Source organism: Epinephelus fuscoguttatus, linkage group LG23, assembly GCF_011397635.1.
Source record: "Epinephelus fuscoguttatus linkage group LG23, E.fuscoguttatus.final_Chr_v1".
NCBI classification, from domain to species: Eukaryota; Metazoa; Chordata; class Actinopteri; order Perciformes; family Serranidae; genus Epinephelus; species Epinephelus fuscoguttatus.
The window spans coordinates 6292461-6317787 of NC_064774.1; the positions used below are offsets into that span (position 1 = coordinate 6292461).

General features: G+C 42.8%; 3 protein-coding genes and 1 pseudogene across 4 annotated transcripts in view; all 4 read right to left on the reverse strand.

Annotated features, from left to right (window-relative positions):
* The window catches only part of LOC125883434 (uncharacterized protein DDB_G0284671-like), a 42957-nt gene extending 32797 nt beyond the window's left edge, over positions 1-10160 (reverse strand). Inside the window, exon 1 of the mRNA XM_049567708.1 lies at positions 9980-10160. The gene's annotated coding sequence lies outside the window, so the exon portion shown is untranslated. The remainder of the gene's footprint in view (positions 1-9979) is intronic.
* The window catches only part of LOC125883415 (serine protease FAM111A-like), an 87249-nt gene that overhangs the window by 54596 nt on the left and 7326 nt on the right, over positions 1-25327 (reverse strand). Inside the window, exon 3 of the mRNA XM_049567684.1 lies at positions 7371-7393. Coding sequence (XP_049423641.1) covers positions 7371-7385 — 15 coding nt within the window. The 5' untranslated portion in view covers positions 7386-7393. The remainder of the gene's footprint in view (positions 1-7370; positions 7394-25327) is intronic.
* Positions 1-25327, reverse strand: part of rnf175 (ring finger protein 175) — a 51426-nt gene that overhangs the window by 1218 nt on the left and 24881 nt on the right. The window contains exon 10 of one of the 2 annotated variants that reach the window (XR_007448491.1): positions 11567-11780. The exons of the other annotated variant lie outside the window; for it this stretch is intronic. The gene's annotated coding sequence lies outside the window, so the exon portion shown is untranslated. Of the gene's footprint in view, positions 1-11566; positions 11781-25327 lie in introns of those variants that run through there. 2 annotated transcript variants of the gene reach the window in all.
* Positions 374-25322, reverse strand: LOC125883413 (uncharacterized; annotated as a pseudogene).

Genomic DNA, 25327 nt, shown 5'->3' on the forward strand with positions numbered 1-25327 from the left:
TTGGTACAGCGCACACGTGAGATCGGGATTTTATAAAAAGGTAGAGACCAGGTGCTGAACTGAAAGCAGCACGCATCCAAGAGGAAGCTATGAAAACTGTGGACATGGCCGAAAGAAATGGAAATATAGCGAGGCGAAATGCCTTGTATTGACTGGTGACCGTTAACAAACAGAAACCAACCAGTCCTGCATAGAATACCTTCACTATAGTATACAGTTACCTGAGATATTGACAGTTGCAGTGGTTACAGTGGTGAAAGTAAAATGCCGAAACTGAAGCTGAAGTTCTTTCTCTTCTCTTCTCTTCTCTTCTCTTCTCTTCTCTTCTATTCTACTACCTATTCAGTCTGCATTGGCTCATCACTGTCTGTTGATAGCTCATCATTGTCTGCTGGGACATCGGTGCAAGTGCCCATGGAACTGAGAACCCTTTTAAGGTCTGAGTTTCCCTTTGCCTCTTTCTGAACTCTCTTCAACAGCTTCTCATCTCTAGTTTCCTTCAGCTTACTCACAAAGTGTTCAAATATAGTGAGCAGAGGTTGGGCGAACTCCATCACACTCTCTGTGTGGTTTGGAAACCCAGGGTCAAATCCTGCAGTGTGCAAACCAAACACTCGGCCGTGAGCATCAAACACTGGGGAGCCAGAAGAGCCGTGATACATGAAAGTGGGGTAGGTTACTACATTTTCAGCTCGACTTCCACCCATCATTATGCTGTCAATGCCTTGTGCTTTGATATGAAGTATGACTGGATGGACAATGAAAAGACTGTCTTTGTATGGATGTAAGTAGTCTCTGACAGCCTGCTCCCTCTTCTCTTTCTCAATGATACAGGTTGGATCCATTTTTTTCACCTCTCCTGCTGGGTGACCAATCAGACAGGCTTCACCATTCGGAGGCATCGGACCAAAGTGCTTCAGGAGCCCTGGTGGCACCTTTATTTCCTTTGTTTGTGCTGTTTGGTTGAACTTCTGTCCCTCAGGCTTGAGCTCAAGTACGGCGTAATCTAGCTCACCCTCAATGTAGCAGATGTAAGAGTTGGCCATCTGGAAGTAGCTGTAATTTGTGTACGGCATAGGATCTTCATAGTTAAAGAAAACAGACACTTCTGTACCCTCCATCAGCTTTTGTCCTTCAACACAGCCTTTGAACAGGTGAGCGTTTGTCAAGATGAAGTTGTCAAACAACACAAAGCCTGTTCCCTCACTAACATCTTCAACAACCACTTTGCAGACTGAGTTGCCCAGTTTTAGCAGCTTCCTGACTCTGTGAACTTCACTGAATGAATGTTGGATCTTTCCAAAGTTTTCCTTCTTTAAGTTCAGTGCTGTCTGATAAGAATTTCCAGGAAATCTTTTCTCCATCCATTCTTTCAGAGCTGGAAACTGCTGACGCAGCTTTTCGTAAATCTCTGCAGTGTTGTTGCTGTCTGCCTTTGCCACTGCTGTTTGGACACTGATTCCTTTCTGCTTTACTACATCTAAGACTGGTGTTCTGTCACACTTGTGTGAACCATTTGATGCACCAGAGTTTTCCTGCTGTTTTTCATCACTTGTTCTCTTGCTCCGTGGAAGACGTATCTTGAATTCTTTTTGATCTAGGATGTCAACCTTCTGTGTATATTCAGTGAGACACCTTGGATTGTCATTGTCAGACAGCTCAAAGACACCGAGGTCATCAATGAAGCGACCATCCCTTATCAGAGCCTCTTCCACAGTCATCCCCTTCTCCCCATAGACACACAGATACTTGAACTGTTTGACAGCAGTGTTTCTAAAAAGCTTCTTTTGTTTGGTGTTCAGCCCTCCCTCTCTATCTATGTAGAAGACAGAATATTTCTCTCTTGACTGTATTGGGTTGTATAGTTGGGCTTGGGCTGCCTCAACTATTTCTGGCTCACATGATATGATCAGAGACTCACCTTCCCTGATACAAGTACAAGGGAAATGTGTTGCAACAATAGATGCCTTATCCTCTTTACCCAGCTGAATCACAATGTTTTCATCTGCACACTTCCTCATCTTCTTACTATAATTCTCAGTTGATTTTATTGCCTCCAGCACTGTGCAAGGTCGATCACAGGCAATTGCGAATTCATTGCAGTCAGTAGGACTGAAATTCACGGTGAAGCGATGTAAATGTTCTCCCTGCAGGAAACCAGAAAGAAAAACGTTACATGCCATTGTTGATGTAATAAAATGCAGACTTCTTGTCATGCTGCGTGTCACAGTGTACTCACCATGGGATCACCATCATTCTCCTCCTTCACTTTCCTTTGGTTGCATTTGAAAGTCTGTAAAATGAGAAGAGGATTCAGATTTACTGTTGTGGGCCCACCACTTACAGAGATAGGCACTAGGTTTGGGTGCAGGCAGCAGGCAACTTTCATGGCAAAGGCAAATAACTTTGCATGTTGATCCCTGGCATCATAGACTGGCTTTAAGGTTTTGATCATCACCCCTCTGGTGGGGAAGGAACCAGAGCTGGTGCAGAGGTGGAGCGGTACCAACTAGACACAGTTGGGCTTACCTCTATGCATAGCACTAGTTCTGGGGGAAAAAACCCTCTAAAGCTAAGCTTGATTCCTACCGTGTTCGTAGTGCCACGGTGCAAGGCACCGGAGTAGTGTGAGGATATTTGCGAGCCCCAGGCTAAGCACTACCGTGGGTTCTCCCCGGGGAATGAGAGGGTCACCTCTATGCAACTGTGAGTTGCTGAGAGGATTTCTCTAACTATTGTTTGTACATATGCACCAAACTACAGCTAAGAGTGCCCAGCCTCCTGGAAGTCTTTGGCAGGTGTCCTGGAAAGAATACTGACTGTGGACCCTGTAGTTCTGCTGGGGGACTTCAACAAAGGTGGACAACAAGGGAGAACCCTGGAGGGGGGGGATTAGGAGGAACGCCTGCCTGATCTGAAGCTCAGTGGTGTTTTGTTATTGGACTTCTGTGCTAGTCATGGATCGGCCATGATGAACACGCATTGAAACGCATTTGGTCTCAGAACAGCCCTGGCCAAAGATTGATGATTGACTTTGCACTCATATCATCAGATCTGTGGCCTCATGTCTTGGACACTCAGGTGAAGAGAGGGAGCAGAGCTGTCAATTGATCACCATCTGGTGGTGAGTTAGAGTTAGTCGATGGTAAAGCACAACAAAACAACTTTTCCCGCTATTAATGGACTGGTAATGTAACAACTGGGCACAGCATCAGTGCAACAGTACAAGCTGAGCAAGACCTTTTGTCAGTGTCTTTGTAACATGTATTGATTTGATGTTTTCCAGTTAGTGTTTCTGTAGTGATCTCTTTGTAGTAAAGTAATTGGGGAGTTGGCCTTTCCAAATTAAGATAATGAACATTTGCTCATGCTTCACAGTCTTGCATGTAACTACACATGCTTTTTACTAACCCAGCACCTTAATACAACCTAGATCACACACGCTCTAATTTGGCTTCACGTGCAAAGAGGGAAATAAAAGCTTACATGCTCACATGTTTTATTGTTCTTCTGACCAAACACATGTGGTGAGGCAGAACCTTCCCTGCTGTGATTTGGCCATCATTGTTTTAGTTGTCCCTTGTCAGCCATTTTGTCCTTCATGAATCCTACAAGGGATTCATGAAACGTGCATGGACAGCCAAGTCTGTTCTTATCATCTGAGTATGTTGATGACTTGGGTCTAGGGCTGACCTTCGACTTCATTTTTGAAAATCAAAGCGTCGAAGCTCTTGCAACCGTAGAATTAAGATAAAAATATTCACAAATGAAAAAACGCTTCTGGTTGCTGATAAGAGAGCTGCATGTGTCACTGACACCAGACTCAGAGCGCAGCGGACAGATGGAAAATGTCACCATCAGCATATTATTTTACATCAATAAAATCTATTTTATCATTATTTTGAGTCACATTGTTGAAAGAATTTAGTTGTCTGTGTTCAAGCAGGATAATAGGTCTCCATTCATTGCACGTCAGGCTTTCTATTTCCTTGTTGGAGATGGTGTTGCGTTCAAGGCCCCCCAAAAAAACGGGGGCAAAAAGGGCAAATATTAGATTTTTTTTTTTCACAATCGAATCCTGTGCCATCAAACAAAGCTTCGAAGCTTCATATTTTTTGGGTCAGTCCTACTTGGGTCCATCTTGAATTGGATGCTTGTGCCAGGCAATTTACAATCAGCATAAAGAAATGCCCCCAAAACCCATTTAAGGGCAGCAGGCTAAAGTGCTGTGTGCAAACCACAAACCAACAAGTTACTGATGTTTGAATGTTAAACAGATAAAGGAAGTGCATGTCAGTTTCTGGTTATTAGCCAGCTCAGTTCAGCTCCGCTAAATTTGGGCTAAGTGTTGGTGGGCTTTGCACAGTGGTGACATGTGGCTGCAAGTTACTCATTGGAATGACGAAATTACTCACCTGTCTGCAAGATCAAAGTTCTCTACTCCCACTAGCTAGACAACTACTAGCTAGCCAACTACTAGCTAGCCAGGTTGAGGTTTTCAAATGGCATTATTTTCATTATTGGTGAAAGACAGCAAACAGGCAAATAAAAGAAAACACAAAATGTATCTCATAACAAAGTCTTGCGCAACAATATTTTAAACATTGACACCCATAGTAATAATCAGATCATGTACCCAACACAAGCAGTTACACCATTTCTGCTCATAGTTCTGATAGCAGTGTCTCTCTCGCTGTCGGTTACAGATATTTTGCTCAGGAGTTGATGGAGAAAACTAAGAACGAGGTCCATAATAATTTGCCCACTTTGCAGTTTTTACCGTTATTGTAGATAAGCAATGATTTTGTGATACAGCCTTACTGAGACATTAACAAGCTGCTGGAATTGATCATACCAGAGCAACAACGATTAAACTTCCAAATGTATTTATATTACAAAAGAGATCACCTGAGGGCCTGTAGCTCCAGCTGGCTGGCAGTCTTTGGCTCTGCCTTGCTGAGAGCGTGTAGGTCCGCCTGACTGAGAGTCTTGAGCTCCGCCTGGCTGTGAACCCCCTGAAGGTGCCAAGTTGCCTCTCGCAGGACTGTCCTGTTAAAATAATGCATGGCATCCACACACAAACAAATTAGCCGGACAAGCTGCAGCTAATACGGCATAGAAATGATATTCATATGAAAGGAATAACCTTAGTTTACACTGAATGAACAGGTTCCAGATTGAGTCAAATGTTAAGTATTGATTACAGAGAATTGTTGTTAGCTGAGCTGTCACTTACAGTTGTCCTGAAAAAGCTTCTGATATCCTTTCCGATCTTTTGCTTTTTGGGAGGCATTTTCACCTAAAATTACAATAAAGGGTTAAATGATAATAAAATTACATCTTTGAGAAATCAATGTAAATTATTACACCTGAAATATAAACTCAAAAAGAACCGACTAACGGTTGTTTACCCAAATCTATGCCATTAACTGATTCATTGAATCTACAGCTCAATGCACTGAGAAACTCAGAAAACATTACACTTGATAATTCTGTCTCTGTGTTCACTGACACTGAGTTGGCTATATTCAGTATATGGCATACTCAGTGCAGCACAAGTCAAAGTTTCTAAAGTACTAATGGGATAAAAGGTGTGTAACATCTTGTGCTGACTCACCTGGCTCTCAACACAACATACACACACAGGTTCCTTCAGTCAAACCTTCAGACAGTGGCTGGATGTAGTGATGAGTCCTGAGCAAGACAAATTAAATGTTATAGCACCTCTGAATAAACAAGACAAATTAAATGTTATAACACCTGAGAATAAACAAGGCAAATTAAATGTTATAGCACCTCTGAATAAACAAGACAAATTAAATGTTATAACACCTGAGAATAAACAAGGCAAATTAAATGTTATAACACCTGAGAATAAACAAGGCAAATTAAATGTTTTAACACCTCTGAATAAACAGGACAAATTAAATGTTATAACACCTCTGAATAAACAGGACAAATTAAATGTTATAACACCTCTGAATAAACAAGACAAATTAAATGTTATAACACCTGAGAATAAACAAGGCAAATTAAATGTTATAGCACCTCTGAATAAACAAGACAAATTAAATGTTATAACACCTGAGAATAAACAAGGCAAATTAAATGTTATAACACCTCTGAATAAACAGGACAAATTAAATGTTATAACACCTCTGAATAAACAGGACAAATTAAATGTTATAACACCTCTGAATAAACAAGGCAAATTAAATGTTATAGCACCTCTGAATAAACAAGACAAATTAAATGTTATAACACCTCTGAATAACGGGACAAATTAAATGTTATAACACCTCTGAATAAACAGGACAAATTAAATGTTATAACACCTCTGAATAACGGGACAAATTAAATGTTATAACACCTCTGAATAAACAGGACAAATTAAATGTTATAACACCTCTGAATAAACAAGACAAATTAAATGTTATAACACCTGAGAATAAACAAGGCAAATTAAATGTTATAGCACCTCTGAATAAACAAGGCAAATTAAATGTTATAGCACCTCTGAATAAACAAGGCAAATTAAATGTTATAACACCTCTGAATAAACAAGACAAATTAAATGTTATAACACCTCTGAATAAACAGGACAAATTAAATGTTATAACACCTCTGAATAAACAAGACAAATTAAATGTTATAACACCTGAGAATAAACAAGGCAAATTAAATGTTATAACACCTCTGAATAAACAGGACAAATTAAATGTTATAACACCTCTGAATAACGGGACAAATTAAATGTTATAGCACCTCTGAATAAACAAGGCTAATTAAATGTTATAACACCTCTGAATAAACAAGACAAATTAAATGTTATAGCACCTCTGAATAATGGGACAAATTAAATGTTATAACACCTCTGAATAAACAGGACAAATTAAATGTTATAACACCTCTGAATAACGGGACAAATTAAATGTTATAGCACCTCTGAATAAACAAGGCTAATTAAATGTTATAACACCTCTGAATAAACAAGACAAATTAAGTGTTACAGCACCTCTGAATAAACAAGGCTAATTAAATGTTATAGCACCTCTGAATAAACAAGACAAATTAAATGTTATAGCACCTCTGAATAAACAAGGCTAATTAAATGTTATAACACCTCTGAATAAACAGGACAAATTAAGTGTTATAACACCTCTGAATAACGGGACAAATTAAATGTTATAACACCTCTGAATAAACAGGACAAATTAAATGTTATAACACCTCTGAATAACGGGACAAATTAAATGTTATAACACCTCTGTATAAACAAGGTTAATTCAAAGTGCTTTCCATGAGACATAAAGTCATCAAGAGTCCAGTGTGGGATTTCTTCCATCTGCTGGCAGTAACGGTGTAGTTACCTTCAAATGAGCCATTTATATCTACATACAGAGTGGATCCTCTTCCACAGAGATCATGATGTGGAATAATTATTAACTATGTTGTTGAATAAAGGGACTCTTAACCCATAGGACTGGACATCTGAGGGTTTTTCCGTGAGAAAGACAAAGAATTGGTACATCATGACAGTTTACAGTGTCTGACAAACAAGCTGCTGATACCCTTGACACTTAGAAGCTTTCCCGTTCACACATTAAAAGGTGTTTCCTGTTATTCAGATAACCGGTCTGGGAACAATTGCGTCTCCTCACATAATCAAATTTGGTCAGAGTCATGTCAGGTCATCTACACCAGTAGTTTTTCAAACTTTTTGTGCTCAAGACACACCAACAGGCGAGCCAAAATCTCAAGGCTCATCTGTATTTACAGTATATCTGTGGACAATAACTTCTATAACGCATGTTATCATTCTTATCACGACATATGACAATATATAAGACAAAATCAGACGGATAGCTTCATGATCCTGTCTACTGGCTGTTTTCTCTCAGTAGTAGGTCGTCTTCACTGGTGCTTTGTTGTGATTTACTCTGTACAATAAAACGTTGAATATTGGAATAATAATGTGTGGTTATCACAAAATCCCACAGCACACCTGAACTGACATCACAGCACACCATTTGAGAAACACTGATCTACACTATAATGACCATGTCGTCAGCCATCATAGTTCTCCTACTTCCGTGGCACACAGGAGAAGTTTCAGTTCTGCAACCTCACCACTAGATGGCACTAAATCCTACACACTGAACCTTTAGGACTCAAGTATTTTATAAACCAGTTCTCTGACACACAGGAGGCCATGTAAAGATCTAAAAACTGGACTAATGTGGTCTCTCCTGGTCTTAGTGAGGACTCTAGCAGCAGCACTCTGAACCTGACTTATTCAGACAGCAGACTGCAGTTTTCGGGGCCTTTGGGAACCAGCCTGAGAGCAGAGAGGTGACTATGTGCAGGAAGTCAGGGGTCGTATTCACAACCATCCTGAGACTCCTCAGAGAGCTCCTAACTCCATATTTCTAGCAAGGAGTCAGAGTTTAGGGCTGATTTAGGAAAACTTTCAGAGCAGCTCTGAGGAGGTGTGGCTGACCCTGTTGCAAGGCAGGACACATTCTTTTAACAGATGTGATTGGTTGTCACAGATATTCCGTTTTGTGAGCCTGCAAGCTGAGGACACCTGGTGGAGATGGAAGGAACTGCATCCCAAGACAGTGGCTACGGTTACATGATGGCTTCTCATTCGGAATGAAATAAATCTGAATGAAGTCATTCGGAATTAAAGTGTTTCCAGGTAGTTTACATGGGAAATATTAATTCCGAATGAGGGTTTACATGGGAGATCAGTTCAATCGCCTTTATTCAGGTCTGCGCAAGGTTTGGGGCAGGGAAGGTTTCTGATTGGATAGGGGGTTGTTACGTGTTTACGTTTACCGGAAGAAAACACTGTAGTCCTCGCTCCGGATAACAAGACGCTTGATGACGCCGTTCTTAGTGCCTTTTTCGGGCGTGTTTTGCTTATATTCTTAAAGCAGCAGTACGACAACAACCTTGGTCTGCTAATGCTTCATCTGTTGAGCAGGAGAAGGGACGTGCTGTGGCGAATGGAAACCAGTGAGTGCAACGAGTCCGACTGCTCTAGCTCAGCCCGTTGCTATGCGCACTATATACGTCATCGCGCCACAACAGCAAGGAAACGAGCATGCGTAGAAAGACCGGAATGAACTTAAAGAGGAATGAGTGTATACATGCACACAGAATTCTTTCATTCGGAATGACAAACGGAATAAACCACCCCCTTTAATCGGATGAATGACCGTTTACATGACCACTTTTAATCGGAATGGCCATTCATTCCGATTAAAAGTGGAATTAAACTGTCCATGTAAATGTACTGAGTGTTGTTAGTGTGATCCCTCTGCTGACGGCAGGTCGAGACAGAACCAAGTCATCAAGCTGCTCTGTTGTATTTCACCAGCTGCCAAATATTTTATGTTGTATCACTTTCATTTCTGGCGTTGTTGTGTTGGCTGGGAGGTGAGAGTGTGTTTCTAATGAGATCACCCACAAACATTATCTCTGCAGTGTGTTATTAACTCACTGTCATCCAGCATTTGGAGAATATTTCTCTGACCTCTTTGTCTTTCTGTCATTTTGTCCTCTGCTTAAGAAACTGAAACCTCTTCAAATTCCTCCTCCCTGCTCCCAACAGTGTTTCACCAAAGGAGCCCTGATTAGGGCTGAGATAGTTGTTGAACAACCAGGACCTGGTCTTAACTTAACTGTTCTACATTCAGTCAGGAATTAAAACTAAAATTAATCTGTGTGTGTGTGTGTGTGTGTGTGTGTGTGTGTGTGTGTGTGATGACAAACTCACTGTCCACACACATTATATTTTAACACCAAAGAAAGAACTGCAAGAAAATGTAATTATTTCTTTGTTGTTTCCACCTCGTCCTCATTTACCACTGATTGTCTGATTCTGAATCTTTTTATTCATAAATGTCCCAAATGTATTGATAAAAACACGACCATGATAACTGGACATGTAAAGAGACAATCTGTGTCTTACCTTCACTGTAGGATCGACCGGCTCAGACAAAATGGCGCGCTGTGTTTGAACATAGAGAGGAAGTGGCGGGCTTTTCACTGGGCGTTGCTCTTCTCATGTTACCTATGACTTTTCATTAACCCTTTCATTAACTCACATCATCACACCAAGCCTTAATCCACGACCCAGTATTTACAAACAAGTCAATATGCACCAACATTATAACACTGTACACTATGGAGGCACCATGCATCAGTGGCTGATATGTTACTGACCAGTAAATAACAACATTTGATTATTGTCTCTTCTGATAACGAAGTTTCAGCTGAGTCTTAGAGAGCACTGTGCACAGGGGCGGAGCTCAGATACACACACACACACACACACACACACAGGGCAGCAGAGCAGAGAGGACAGAGCTGAGGAAATGAAACTCACTTTTGTTCTTCTTTTGCATGGGTCAGCATTAAATCTGCTCGTTACCCACGAGAGCAACACAATCTGCCAGTGAGAGAGACAGAAACACTTCATCAAACATACTCTCATATTTAACATGAACCAATGGTACAGTCCTGGTTATGTTAATGCCACACATTTTGGAAAACTGGTATGGAAAAAACAGGAAGCATGGAACTGACCTAAAGTGAACTCCTGGTTCTTGGATCAATTCCATGACCAGTATGGCTACACAACAAACACACACAAAGCCAGACGTTTCCATTGGCGGTTGAGATGATGAAATATGATCCGGGCAGCCATATAAACTGTTTGGGCTTTAAAGGCTTTTAACACATTCAAAAAATTCATATATGTATCCATATATATATATATATGCATGCATCTCTCTCTCTCTCTCTCTCTCTCTATATATATATATACACACACATGTATGTATACATATATATATGTATATGTAAAAATGTACGTATAATAATATATATGTATTAAGTAATAATTTTATAAGTACATTTATTTTGATTTTGAAAATTCACACTTTTAAGGCAGCTCAAGAGTCGAGGTAAAAGATACAAAAAAGTTAAACACAAGCTGCGATAAACCATCATCTTCAGAAACCATTACGTCAGCCATCTTGGGTCTATCATACATCCTCAAAATGGCCAGCATGAAACCCAGAGATTCCCTCGCTGACCCTTACACCTTAAGATTAAACGTAAAGTTATGAGTAAATCAGAAATGTTTATTTCCAAAACTACATTCTGGGTCACTCTACCTGTTAGGTGTGAAGGTGCCTGTGATGTTCTGGTCAGCAGTGGCGGCAGAGTCAAAGGAAATGGACTGAAGTTCCTCTGTGTGGTTTGGAGCAGGTGATCTTCTCTCCCCGCAGACACAGACTGGATCCATACATTAAGTGGGGAAGCTTCTGGTCACGTACTGCCAGAGCGACTTACATTCAGTTTGTACTTCATCAAAAGAACGCCAGAAACCAACAATAACTCTTCTGTTTTCATTCTGACTGATAATGAGATCAATTCTGTGATACCATAAACCATATATTTTATTGTACCGTGAAAATCTCACACAGTTGCAACCCTCCTCAGAGGTCTGTTAACTGTTGTTTAAATGATCTTTTTCCCGCCCTGAAGTCTTCAGCGAACCTCTCTGTAACTGTGACCTCACCATTTGTCATCAGTGAACACAGATTATCTGAAACTTAAACTTGGTTTTATAAATATTTAATAAATACAAAGTTAATATCAGCAGCAGTGTTGACAAGAAAGCAACGTCAGTTTGATTTGGCAACAGAAAGCTTTCCTCCCGACAGATCGACAACTTCCTGGATTTGATAGAAACCCATTCACACCTCAATGACTGAATATCTGAACGGTGGTTACCATAGTTACAGGGAGCATGCCGCCATGTTGAGAGAACGACAACAAAATTAACACTTCACCTATTTCTGTCTGATCTTTGTAACGTGGTCCTTGAAGGCAAGGGCGTAGGTTTCAAAATTTGAGGGGACACAGATGAAATGGGCGGTTGGAAGCTCCCCGCCAGTAAACACTTAATTGTTATTGGGGGACAAAAGCACATTGTAAATACTGAGGAGGTCGTGTCCCCTGCGTCCCCCTGAAACCTACGCCTGTGCTTAAAAGGTATAGTTTACTCTCTCCTACACTGGTTTACATCATGGAGGATCAGCTGCACTGGTATGTCTTGCTCAGCAACATATTAGACAGAGTCACAGTACTTGTTGACAATAACTTCCGGGAAGAAAACGCCTGCGTCTCGTACATGAAATGAACTGAAGCCATGTATACAGTCAATCAGACCCAAACTGGCCGAGGCGCTCTGAGCATGCTCCACAGTTTCCGCCCCGGGCTTTGACCCGGAAGTCCAATAGCATTAAATGTGTAAGAGAAGAAGAAGCCGTTAACAACATGGAGAAATCTACATCCAGAGCCGTGACTTTTTGGACGGACCAAATGTACCTTAGCTAACTTGTTTGTCTTGCCTCTCACACCGAAGTTGATATGACAGAGAAATTTAAGCGCATTTTCTGAACTAGTGTGATCTACAGTCTGTTAATAAGCAGGTCAAAGGTCACATGGTTCAACACTGACCGTAGACACGCTGCTGCACTGTGTTAATGTGTCATTACTGTAGCCTGTGTCATCACCATCACACTACCAGACTATAAAGGAGTGGTAGTGTAAAGGTGCTACGACCGCTTCAGATAAATCAACAACAGGAAACAGATTATGAAGTGAACCAAAGTTTTTAATGTAAAGCAAACAGAACACAGTGACTGGAAAGACCAAGACTAACATAGTAAAAAATAATATAATTCAGTACAAGATTAAAAAAATAAAGACAAAATAAATGAAATGAAATGACAGCCTGTTCATGTATCATTTCCATTTTATATGTCATTTACTATGAATACTGGAGTCAGTGAATTGTGACATGATTTGATCACTGAGAGCAAAACAAGTGATATAGATCAAAACAAAACAAAACCCAAACCAGAAATTAACAGTGAAATATAATGGCAGCTCAATTAAGGAGCTTCAACAAACCTTCACCAACAACTTCACAGCAAATGGTCAGAATTACTGTGTGCCAACGACAGAAAACATACTGTCATTCAAAGACACAAAAGGCTAACAGAGGTTACAGTTAAAGGTATACCATGCAGCAGGGCTGGACTGAGATATAAAATCAGCCCTGAACTTTGGCCCAGACCAGCCCACCACAATCAGCTGGTCATCAGGTGAGTCCTGAGTACAAGTACATAAAATAATACAAATACAATAAAACAAATAATATATACCCAAGATAAAACCATGAGACCCATTTAAAAACATTATATTACATTCATCTTTATATGTCTATTACTGTGGTATTTAATTTGTTACATGATAAGAGGAGTTGTAGGGAGTTTTGTAGATCATTCCATTTGTGTGATGCTTCAAACGTAAAACCTTTGTGCTTTTTATTAGTCGGCTCCATTTGTGCATGTAGCTTCCTTCTCACTTTTCTTCGTCGCTCGTTATCTCGTTAGATGTTATTTGGGGGGGGCAGAGACTAGTAGGTTGGGGGTGGGCCATGACTGGCCAGTGTTCAGATGAGAGACAAACCAGTGGGCCCATCATCTCTCTGCTCTGTGGGCCGATCAGCCAAAAACCAAAATAAATTTAAAAAAAGAAAAGAAAAAGCGTACTACCAGCCCACACTAGAGTGGCCCACCGGGAATTCTCCCGGTTGTCCCGATGGCCAATCCATCCCTTCTATGCAGAGATTTTCTCAAAAATAATTTACAGACTCAAACAAAAGTGATCCCTGTCCCTGTATTCTTTTCTTATTTTACTGTGCTCGGGACGTTCCTCGGTAGCAACCAGGTGCCAGACTGAAAGCAGCACACATCCAAGAGGAAGCTACAAAAATCATGGACACTGCCGAAAAAATGGCAAAATGCCTCAGATTGGCTGGTGACCGTTAACAAACCAGTCCTGTGTTGGGATTCACAGGACCACAGATGATTTATCATTTGGTAAATCATCACTAAAGGCTTTTTCCTCTGCATGCTCTTTGTTCTTCAAACAAAGAGAGCTAGGTGACACCCATCTCCACAGGAGGTCTCACCTCACACCTCAGTGAGACTCAAGTCCCAAACTTGATTAGACAGTACTGTTACAGTGACATGTGACTCTGTGATGTCACAGGCCTGTAGAAGATCTGCTCCCTTCCAACAGATCTTGCTCTACAGCTGCGTAACAGCCCACATCTCTTTTCAGCTGGGCCTGGAACAGCCTAGAGGCCCAAACCCCTGCTCCATAGCCCAAACCACTAAAGGGAGGGCAACTGATCACAGACTCTGTTGCAAACACAAGGTTTGCAACCAGCTTTCCAGCAACAAGGAACTAAGTGAGTTAGCACCCAGCGTCTAACTCTGCAAGGACCCTGAACGACCAGCTTCCTCGGATCAGAACCTTTGGAACAAAGGACCCAACAAAGACTGCAGCTGGAACCATCTTCCCAGCCTTCTTCTGCCGGCTAACAGCAGCACCACCAAGTGACTCTTTCCTCCATCCGTTCAAGGATCGGTAATGTAACAACTGGGCATAGCTTATCACAGCTGTACAGGCTAAGTAAGACTGTTTGACTTGTTGTATGTGATTTGATGCTGTTTACTGAGTTGTGATTATTTGCAGTTAGGTCATTGATTAGTTGGCTTCACCACAGCTAAGTGTTTAGTTTGCTAATACTGTTCACAAACAGATTCTTGCACACAACTAAACAATCTCTGCACTAATCCAGACCGTTTGCAACACACGTCACATTGACACAGACTCATTAACAAACAGGCTTTCAACAGAGCTGCATCCAAACAGGCATCTCAAAGTTCCCGCTTCTTTTCCTTTGTCTTTGTCCTGACCACACGGTCAGACAAACACCTCCCCCGAAACTGAAGCAGCCTTGATTCAGCCATATTGTAGTTCTCTGTCGTCAGCCATTTTGTTTTGTAGGCCAAACGGCTCTTTGATCACCACACCTGCCTTTGTCTTTCTCTCTCTCTCTCTCTCTCTCTCTCTCTCACACACACACACACACACATATACACACCAAGCTTGTATATAGTTAGTTAGAATTTGTGTGTTTTGGTTTGCTTTGCTAATTTGTGAATAAATATAATTCTTTGGAATCATGCCTGCTGTCTGTTTAATGTTGCACAAGAGTGAATGAATAGTCAACCTCTGCTGCGTCAAGAACTCCGAAATCCTTCAGGCGTTACTGTTAATTATGGTTGTTGTCATTAATTTAATTATTAATCAAACTCCAAATTAATAGTTTAGCCTATTTTATGAGACTGATATCTTTAACTGGCTATCATTTTTCCCTTTACAGGAATGGTGCCCCACGAGGTGATTTAATGTTAATTAAGTCACATTATTTAACATAATTATTGATAATAATTATTAATTATTTCCGATAGCCAATTAAATCCCAACATATTTGGTGTCCCTTACTGAGACCTAATGTGAAGCCTGAATTTAAATCCTAACATTTTGGTGCCGCCGTGTAAGGTATATATATGTTGATCCCAACACCTGCATAGTATACCTTTACTATAGTATACAGTTACTTGTGATATTGACATATTATAGTTGCAGTGGTTACAGTAGTACAAGTACAACGCCGAAACAGAACAGGAGGCACAAATAGGTAATCATTAAAAGGTCAACATATATATATAAAAATAAAAATAGCCTGCTCAGCCATATTTGTAGTGATAACAACTGTGCTGGATTTCCCTTTGGGGACAAATGAAGTGCTTTCTCTTCTATTCTACTACCTATTCAGTCTGCATTGGCTCATCACTGTCTGCTGGGACATCGGTGCAAGTGCCCATGGAACTGAGAACCCTTGTTAGGTATGGGTTTCCCTTTGTTTCTTCCTGAACTCTCTTCAACAGGCCCTCATTTCCACTTTCCTTCAGCTTGCTCACAAAGTGTTTAAATATAGTGAGCAGAGGTTGGGCGAACTCTATCACACTCTCTTTGTGGTTTCGAAACCCATATGTGTATCCTGCAGTGTGCAAACCAAACACTCGGCAACGAGCATCAAACACTGGGGAGCCAGAAGAGCCGTGATACATGAAAGTGTTGTAGGTTGCTACATTTTCAGCTCGACTTCCACCCATCATTATATTGTCAATGTTTTGCTCTTTGACAAGGTGACTGATTGAGTGGACAATGAAAAGACTGTCTTTGTATGGATGTAAGTAGTCTCTAACAGCCTGTTCCCTCTTCTCTTTCTCAATGATACAGGTTGGATCCATTCTTTTCACCCCTCCTGCTGGGTGACCAATCAGACAGGCTTCACCATTCGGAGGCATCGGACCAAAGTGCTTCAGGAGCCCTGGTGGCACCTTTATTTCCTCTGTTTGTGTTGTTTGGTTGGGCTTCTGTCCCTCAGGCTTGAGCTCAAGTACGGCGTAATCTAGCTCACCCTCACTGTAGCAGATGTAAGAGTCGGCCAGCTGGAAGTAGCTGTAATTTGTGTACGGCATAGGATCTTCATAGTTAAAGAAAACAGACACTTCTGTACCCTCCATCAGCTTCTGTCCTTCAACACAGCCTTTGAACAGGTGAGCGTTTGTCAAGATGAAGTTGTCAAACAACACAAAGCCTGTTCCCTGACGACCATCTTTAACAGCCACTTTGCAGACTGACTTGCCCAGCTCTAGCAGCTTCCTGACTCTGTGAATTTCACTGAATGAACGTTGGATCTTTCCAAAGTTTTCCTTCTTTAAGTTCAGTGCTGTCTGATAAGAATTTTCAGGGAATCTTTTCTCCATCCATTCTTTCAGAGCTGGAAACTGCTGCATTTCATGAATCTCACCAGTGCTACCACTCTCTTCCACTGCTGTTTGGACACTGATTCCTCTCTGATGTACTACACCTCTGACTCTCTTTGTGTCACACTTCTGTGGTGAATTATTTGATACACCCACATTTTCCTGCTGCTCTTCATTATTTGCTTTCCTTTTCCGGGGAAGACGTATGTTGAATTCTTTTCCATCTAGGTTGTCAACCTTTTGTGTGCACTTAGTGATTTGTGAAGTGTTACTGTCAGACAGCTCAAAGACACCGAGGTCATCAATGAAGCGACCGTCCCTTTTCAGAGCCTCTTCCACAGTCATCCCCTTCTCCCCATAGACACACAGATACTTGAACTGTTTCAAAGCTTTGTTTCTAAAAAGCTTCTTCTGTCTGGTGTACAGCCCTCCCACTGTCTCAATGGAGAAGACAGAATATTTCTCTCTTGAATATATAAACATTTTTTCTCGGGCCTCTTCAACCTTTTGTGACTCACGTGATATGATCAGAGACTCCTTATCCTTAACACAAGTACAAGGGAAATGTGTTGCAACAGTATATTTCTTATCTGCTTTACCCAGCTGAATCACAATGTTTTCATCTGGACCTTTTATGTCTTCAATTGTTTTTATCGCCTCCAGCACTGTGCGAGGTTGATCACAGTCAACAGTGTATTCATTGCGATCAGCAGGGCTGAGTTTCACAGTGAAGCGATGTAAATGTTCACCCTGCAGGAAACCAGTGAGAAAAATAAGAGTTTCCTTGTTGATGAAATAAAAATGCAGACTTTTTGTCATGCTGCGTATCACAGTGTACTCACCCTGGGATCACCATCGTTCTCCTCCTTCACTTTCCTTTGGTTGCATTTGAAAGTCTGTAAAATGAGAAGAGGATTCAGATTTACTGTTGTGGACCCACCACTTACAGAGATAGGCACTAGGGTTGCATGCATTGTGAGCAGGCAAAGTCAGGTAACTTTGTGTGTTGATCCCTGGCATCAGAGACTGGCTCTAAGGTTTTAAAACATCATCACCTCTCTGGTGGGGAAGGAACCAGAGCTGATGCAGAGGTGGAGCGGTACCAAATAGATATAGTTGAGTTCACCTCTACTCAAAGAACTGGTTCTGGAAACAAACTCCTGGACATAAGGTAGATCCTTGCCTTTTCCAGAGTCCCAAGGTGAAAGGCACAGAGTGGGTGAGAGGATACTCGTGAGCACCCAGCTGAGTGCTGCTGTGTAGGAGTTCTCCCCGGGAATATGAGGGTCACCCCTATGCAACTGTGAGTTGCTGAGGGGATTTATCTGACTGTTGTTTGTACATATGCACCAAATAGCAGTTCGGAGTACTCTGCCTTCTTGGAGTCTTTGGTGTGTGTCCTGGAGAGGATGCCCACTTCTATGCTCATGTGGGCAACTATGGAGGAACCTGGAGGGGGTAATTGTGAGGAAAGGCTTGCTTGATCTGAACCTGAGTGGTGTTCTGTTGTTGAACTTATGTGTTAGTCATGGATCGGCCATAATGAACACTATGTTTGAGTTACTTAGTCAGAATTTCGAGGAACAGAGACTCACTCACCTTCATTGCCATATGCTGTTTTGCACTGCTTTATAGTACACCTTCTTCATAAAGATGATTGTTATGGTTGCTTAATGTTGTTTTATTTTTACTATTTACATTTGAATGATTGATTGATTAAATGGATGAATGATCTGTATTGTTATTAAGTCTATATACAAGAACAATTTAAAAATACTCTAGCTTCAGCCACGATCAAAAGAAGAAATCATTTAAAATGTTACCATTAAAAAGTGTGATAGCTGTCATACAGCCCTGTGATCAAACTGTTCAGCCTACTGGTGCTACCTTTCATTGATGTGAATTGAAGAAGTCCTTGTATATGTTGTTGCTTAACAAAAACCTCTGCTCTAAAAATGACATCTGCTCTGGTATGGAGGTATTTTTGTGTCTTTTTGTTGCAATCATATAAAACTGTTTTGAGAGCATATTTCTTGAACTGCAATCAAAAATCAAGTTTGTAAGTAAAAACGTATGATCATTTTGCTTATAAATCAGTCCTCTTTGCTTGTGAGTTACAGTTTTGCTTGCAAGTTCAACTGCGCTTAGTGGGCGGGGCCTATGCTGATGGATGAGAGAAGAGTTTCTATTGGTGGGTTTGACGTGGCTCCATACAGAGCGGGCTACACCCACGATCCCCTCTCTCCCACTGGAATTGCTTGACAGTTGGCATTACTGCTACACCCTGGGGCATCGACGGTACTGACTGTTACGCCGTCAAATAGTTCTGCCCTGACTAAACAAATGCAATCTACATGCACTAGTTCAAATAAAACATTCTTGCTATTGTTAGGCCTAGTCCACACCAACCCGTGTACTTTTGAAACCGTGTGTTATTCTATGCGATCTGGCTGTTTGGCCACACACAACTGCACTTTTGGGTCCCGAAACCACGCTTCTTTGAAACCGGAGTCCAGGGTGAAGTTTTTGGAAAACTCTGGTGCCAGAGGTTGCGTGTAGATAGGACAACCGCAGTATTTTATTAACTGTCTCCATTGTTTGATGTCAGAGCGATGGTAAATAGCTCTTTTCTAAAAGTTTACTAACTACTAAAATCCCACATCCTGTGTTAAATCCAATGTATCTTAACTATATTTACAATGAAGCTTGATTCTGCACTCTGCACTTAGCCCGTATGTGAAGGTTTACCGTTGCTATGGCAACAAGTGACAGCTGACGTTAGCGTTAGTTAGCTTAGCTCAATCGTCCGACAAACAATAACCCATAAACCCATGGAGATGATGCTGACAGAGTCCCGTGACACATGTGTAGCTAAAACTGCTCCCACCCTGGCAACTGGGAGGAAGTGGACACCAGCTGCAGCCACACATAAGGCCAAATCAGCCCTCAAGCACCGGGACATCGTGGGCCATGTGCAAAAAGGGAGAGGAGGCCTTGGTCTCGGGGAAAGCCAACCATCCTGGTACAAGGCAACTCCAGCTCAGTGGTGAGGTCTCGTGGTCGAGGAGGTGCGCCGGCAAGAGCAGGCTGCAAGGTGTGCAAGGGCTGTCTCATAGGAAAGCAAGGACAGTGGGTGCGTTGGGAAGATGTTGAGAAGCAAAAGATCACTTGGAAGGAGTTCTGGGACATGGAAGCATTTCGATCCAGCTTCATCATACGTGCCACATACGATGTCCTACCATCTCCTCAGAATCTTAGCCAATGGTATGGAAGACCCTACATGCCCCCTCTGTCCATCACCAGCTAACTTGAAGCACATCTTGGCTGGCTGCAAGACAAGCCTGACACAAGGCCGATACACCTGGCGGCACAATCAGGTGCTTAAGTGTCTGGCAGCTACGCTGGAGAGCAGACAGAGGATTGTCAATGCCCTTCCTCCGCGGTCCTCCCACCCTTCCCCCTCAAGACAGTTTGTCCGCGAAGGTGAGAAGCTACCCAGGACCCGCACACCAACATCAGAGGCCGGGCAGCTGGGTGCCGCAAGAGACTGGAGGCTCCTCACTGACCTTGAGCAGAGACTCTGCTTCCCAACAGAAATTGCTACGACAAACCTCAGACCTGACCTTGTGCTCTGGCTCCCTTCAATGCGAAGCGTGTACATCATTGAGTTCATAGTGCCCTGGGAGGATGCTATGGGTGAGGCCTATGAGCGCAAGAGGCTTAAGTACGCTGAGCTGGCACCTGATGCAGAACAACTGGGTTGGAAAGCCACAGTTCTCCCAGTTGAAGTTGGTGGCAGAGGTTTCGTCGGCCAGTCAACAACAAGGCTCCTCAAGGACATGGGAATCCGAGGCCAGGCACAACGTCAAGCCATCAAAGCCCTGTCCGGAGCAGCTGAAAGGGTCAGTCAGTGGCTCTGGATCAGGAGGAGAGACAACACCTGGGCTCCAAAATAACAGCATGCTGTCATTGGGGGAATGAGAGGTGGAAGGGGCTAAAGTGGAGGGGGGCACACCTCGGACGCCAGATGATGCTGCTGAGCCCTCTGGAGGTGTCGTGGGCCTCATCAGCGAAACACCAAAGAAGGAGGGTGTCCACCTGACGACCCTGGTGAAATCGTTAGCTCCCTCAACCACCCAACCCCAAAATGTCACCATCTGTCTCACAACAGTGTCTCGAGGTATGCAAGGATTGTAACACCTAGTCCTGAACTTGGCATGTGGTCAGGCGCAAGCTCGGCTCAGGGAGAAGGACGCCCCTGCCATGCTGAGTCCCCAGCACTCTGGATCTTAACATCACATCGTGTGCATTTAAAACTTCAACATATTTTAACAAAATCAACAACAGCTACCAACAGTTACAGTCCTTACAACACTAGCTAATGTGTTGTCACAGGTTAGATTGTCAAAATCAAAGTAATAACAGCTTTAATCCCTGAGGAACTACGCTAGCATTAGTGATGGATGCATCCACTCGTACGCAGTTACCTTACGTTACAGTTCCCTCAAACAATATCACGAAGCACAATACAAACCATATAAACAAGTTATCTATTAAGGGTACACTACTGATATAATCTGAAGGTGCTAAGGTGACATTTACCCACCTGAAAGAATAAATGAAAACAACCATTGATTTTGCTGGTCTTCAGTAGCTTTACTCTAGGTGTAACTGCCAACTGAAGAACCAACCGTTTATATGCCCAGATTTGCTCTCGTGCCTTTACTCAAATCAGTTATGCTTTAAATTGAATGGGCGGTATCTGTATGGTATCTGTAAAGATACAAAATCGGTATCATATGCATAAAACAATGTCACAATTGAGTGGGCAGATACACATAAATACCCTATATGTCACACTAACTTTATTTGTGAACGTGCTATCTGCTCTCTTTGGATGGCATATCCAGCTGCTCGACCTAACGACCAACGAAGGAGGCTGCTCCTGTTGCTTGCTTCCCATACTACACTACCACGACAGCAGTGACAGGCCTGCCAATGGAGGTTCAGGATCCGGCGGGGTTGGACCTCCCTTGGCAGGCCTGTCACTGCTGTCATGGTAGTGTAGTTGGTTGTTCAAGCGCCTCTGCTGTTGAATTAGGTCGCGCTATTTTTGTGGATCGGGTTGTTTTTATTTTCCACACTGCCCTATTCCGGTATTGACTCTGACTTCTCATTGGTTGAAATGGCCTTTCCATTGGAAGTTACATCGCCACCTACTGCTTTGGCATGTGTATCATATCTTTTTATCACACCACTCGTGTGGACGAATTTTTTTTGGAAACCGGAGCCCGAAAACTTCGGTTTCAGAATTGATTTTCGCCACAGCTCCCACACTGAACCATGAACTACAGAACTCCCATGTTGCTTTGCAAGCATACTAGGCTGATGAGTAGAATTTAAGAGACAGGCTAAATGACATGATGTTGCACACTCTTGTACAGTAGGTGGCGGTATGCACCTTTAAATTGTTTGCCGGCCAACCGAGAGAAGAAAAAAAAAAATGCTTTGCAAGCTGTCATTCCGATTGAGACTGGCCAATAGAGACCGTAACTTTTTACTCGCAAAACTTTTTGACTTGCAAACGGAAAAAAATTACTCGCAAACAAATCTTTAGGGTTTGCATTTTTTAATCATTTTTTACTTGCAATAAAACATTTTTTGATTGCAATATTGATACTTTTGCTTTCAAATCTTTTTTTTGATTGCAAAACCTACTCTGTTCGATTGAATAATAAAGAAACAAATGTAGCTCCATACTCTGGCTGTTCATTAAAGATGATCTCATAAGTGGATCATGTGTGTCATCAGAAATCACTCTGTAAATTTCCATTGTTATGCGGATGATACACAGTTGTATTTATCAATGAAGCCAGAAGAAAGTAATCAATTAACTAAACTCCATAACTGCCTTAAAGACATAAAAACCTGGATGAGCACCAATTTCCTGATGTTAAATTCAGACAAAACTGAAGTTATTGTTCTTGGCCCCAAACAACTCAGAGACTCTTTATCTGATGACATAGTTTCTCTAGATGGCATTGCTCTGGCCTCTAGCACTACCGTAAGAAACCTCGGAGTGATATTTGATCAAGATTTGTCTTTTAATTCTCATTTAAAACAAACCTCACGGACTGCATTTTTTCATCTGCGTAATATTGTGAAAATTAGGCCTATCCTAACCCGAAAAGATGCAGAAAAATTGGTCCACGCTTTTGTTACCTCAAGGCTGGATTACTGTAACTCTCTATTATCAGGTAGCTCTAGTAAGTCCTTAAAAACTCTCCAGCTAATTCAGAATGCAGCAGCACGTGTACTAACAGGAACTAAGAAACGAGATCATATTTCTCCTGTTTTAGCTTCTCTGCACTGGCTCCCTGTAAAATCCAGAATTGAATTTAAAATCCTACTGGATATTGTACGGGATATCAAGCAGTGCAGGATATCAAGCAGTGGTAAGAGCACTTTGAGGAACTCCTGAATCTGACCAACATGACCCTACTACTGTTTTGTGACACAGCTTTAACCTGAACCATTAGCCTGCCTCCTCTAAATGACAGAAGAGCTCACCTGAGGGCCCGCAGCTCCGCCTGGCTGAGAGACTGTGGCTCCTCCTAGCTGGGTGCCAGTAGCCTCACCTGGCAGAGAGACTGCGGATCCACCTGGCTGAGGGCGTGTATCTTCACCTGGCAGAGACCCTGTAGCTCTGAATGGCTGAGGGCCTGTAGCTCCTCCTGGCTGAGGGCCTGTAGCTCCTCCTGGCTGAGAGCCTGTAGCTCTGAATGGCTGAGGGCCTGTAGCTCCATCTGGCTGAGAGCCTGTAGCTCTGAATAGCTGAGAGACTGCAGCTCCACCTGGCTGAGACATTGTAGCTCCACCTAACTGGGTGCCTGTATCTTCACCTAACTGAGAGACTACAGCTCCACCTGGGTGAGGGCCTGTATCCTCATCTGGCTGAGAGATTGTGGCCCCACCTAGCTGGGTACCTGTAGCTCCATCTGGCTGATGGCCTGTATCTTCACCTAGCTGAGAGACTAAAGCTCCACCTGGGTGAGGGCCTGTATCCTCACCTGGCTGAGAGATTGTAGCCTCACCTAGCTGGGTGCCTGTAGCTCCATCTGGCTGATGGCCTGTATCTTCACCTAGCTGAGAGACTAAAGCTCCACCTGGCTGAGGGCCTGTAGCTCTGAATGGCTGAGGGCCTGTAGCTCCACCTGGCTGAGGGCCTGTAGCTCTAAATGGGTGAGGGCCTGTAGCTCCACCTGGCTGAGGGCCTGTAGCTCTAAATGGGTGAGAGACTGCAGCTCCACCTGGCTGAGGGCCTGTAGCTCCTCCTGGCTGAAGGCCTGTAGCTCCACCTGGCTGAGAGACTGCAGCTCCTCCTGGCTGAGGGCCTGTAGCTCCACCTGGCTGAGAGACTGTAGCTCCTCCTGGCTGAGGGCCTGCAGCTCCTCCTGGCTGAGGCCCTGTGGCTCCTCCTGGCTGAGGGCTTGCAGCTCCTCCTGGCTGAGGGCCTGCAGCTCCTCCTGGCTGAGGCCCTGTGGCTCCTCCTGGCTGAGGGCCTGCAGCTCCTCCTGGCTGAGGGCTTGCAGCTCCTCCTGGCTGAGGGCTTGCAGCTCCTCCTGGCTGTGTACTCTCTGTTGGGACCAAGTTGCTCCTGCCAGGTGTGCTCTGTGAAAATAATGCATGGCATTGACACAAGAACAAACCAGCTGATCAAGTTATAGGAATGACTGTAGTTCAAACTGAATAAATAAGTTAGAGGTCAGTCAAAGATTACAGGGGTTAAGTATTGAATACTGAACTTTGTCGTTAGCTGAGCTGTCACTTACACTTTTCTTTGACAAGGTCCTGCTGTCACACATCTTTGGCTTTTGGGGAGTCCTTTTCATCTAAAATAATAATGAAATTAGCTGATCATAATATGACATCTTTGAACAATCATTTCGCAATTGTTTTGTGACACCACCTTACTGAGATATTAATAAGCTGATGAAGTGCATCATGTCAGAGCCAGAACAACGCTCCAACCTCTCGAAAACATTTCAAAACTTCCACATGTATTTATTCTTCAGTCAACACATGTACCTTCAGTCTGCTACTTCACAATTACAGAGGAGCTCACCTGAGGGCCTGCAGCTCCTCCTGGGTGAGGGCCTGCAGCTCCTCCTGGGTGAGGGCCTGCAGCTCCTCCTGGCTGAGGGCCTGCAGCTCCTCCTGGCTGAGGGCCTGCAGCTCCTCCTGGGTGAGGGCCTGTAGCTCCTCCTGGCTGAGGGCAAATGTTATAACACCTTTCAATAAACAAGGCTAATTAAAGTGCTTTACATGAGACATAAAGTCATCAAAGGTCCAGTGTGTCGGATTTATTGCATCTGCTGGCAGTAATGGTGTAATGGTTACCTTCAAATGAGCCATTTATATCTACGTACAGAGTGGACCCTTTTCCACAGAGATCACCATGTTGTTCACAAAATGGCTCCAGTCAATCAATCAATCAATCAATCAATTTTATTTATAAAGCCCAATATCACAAATCACAATTTTCCTCA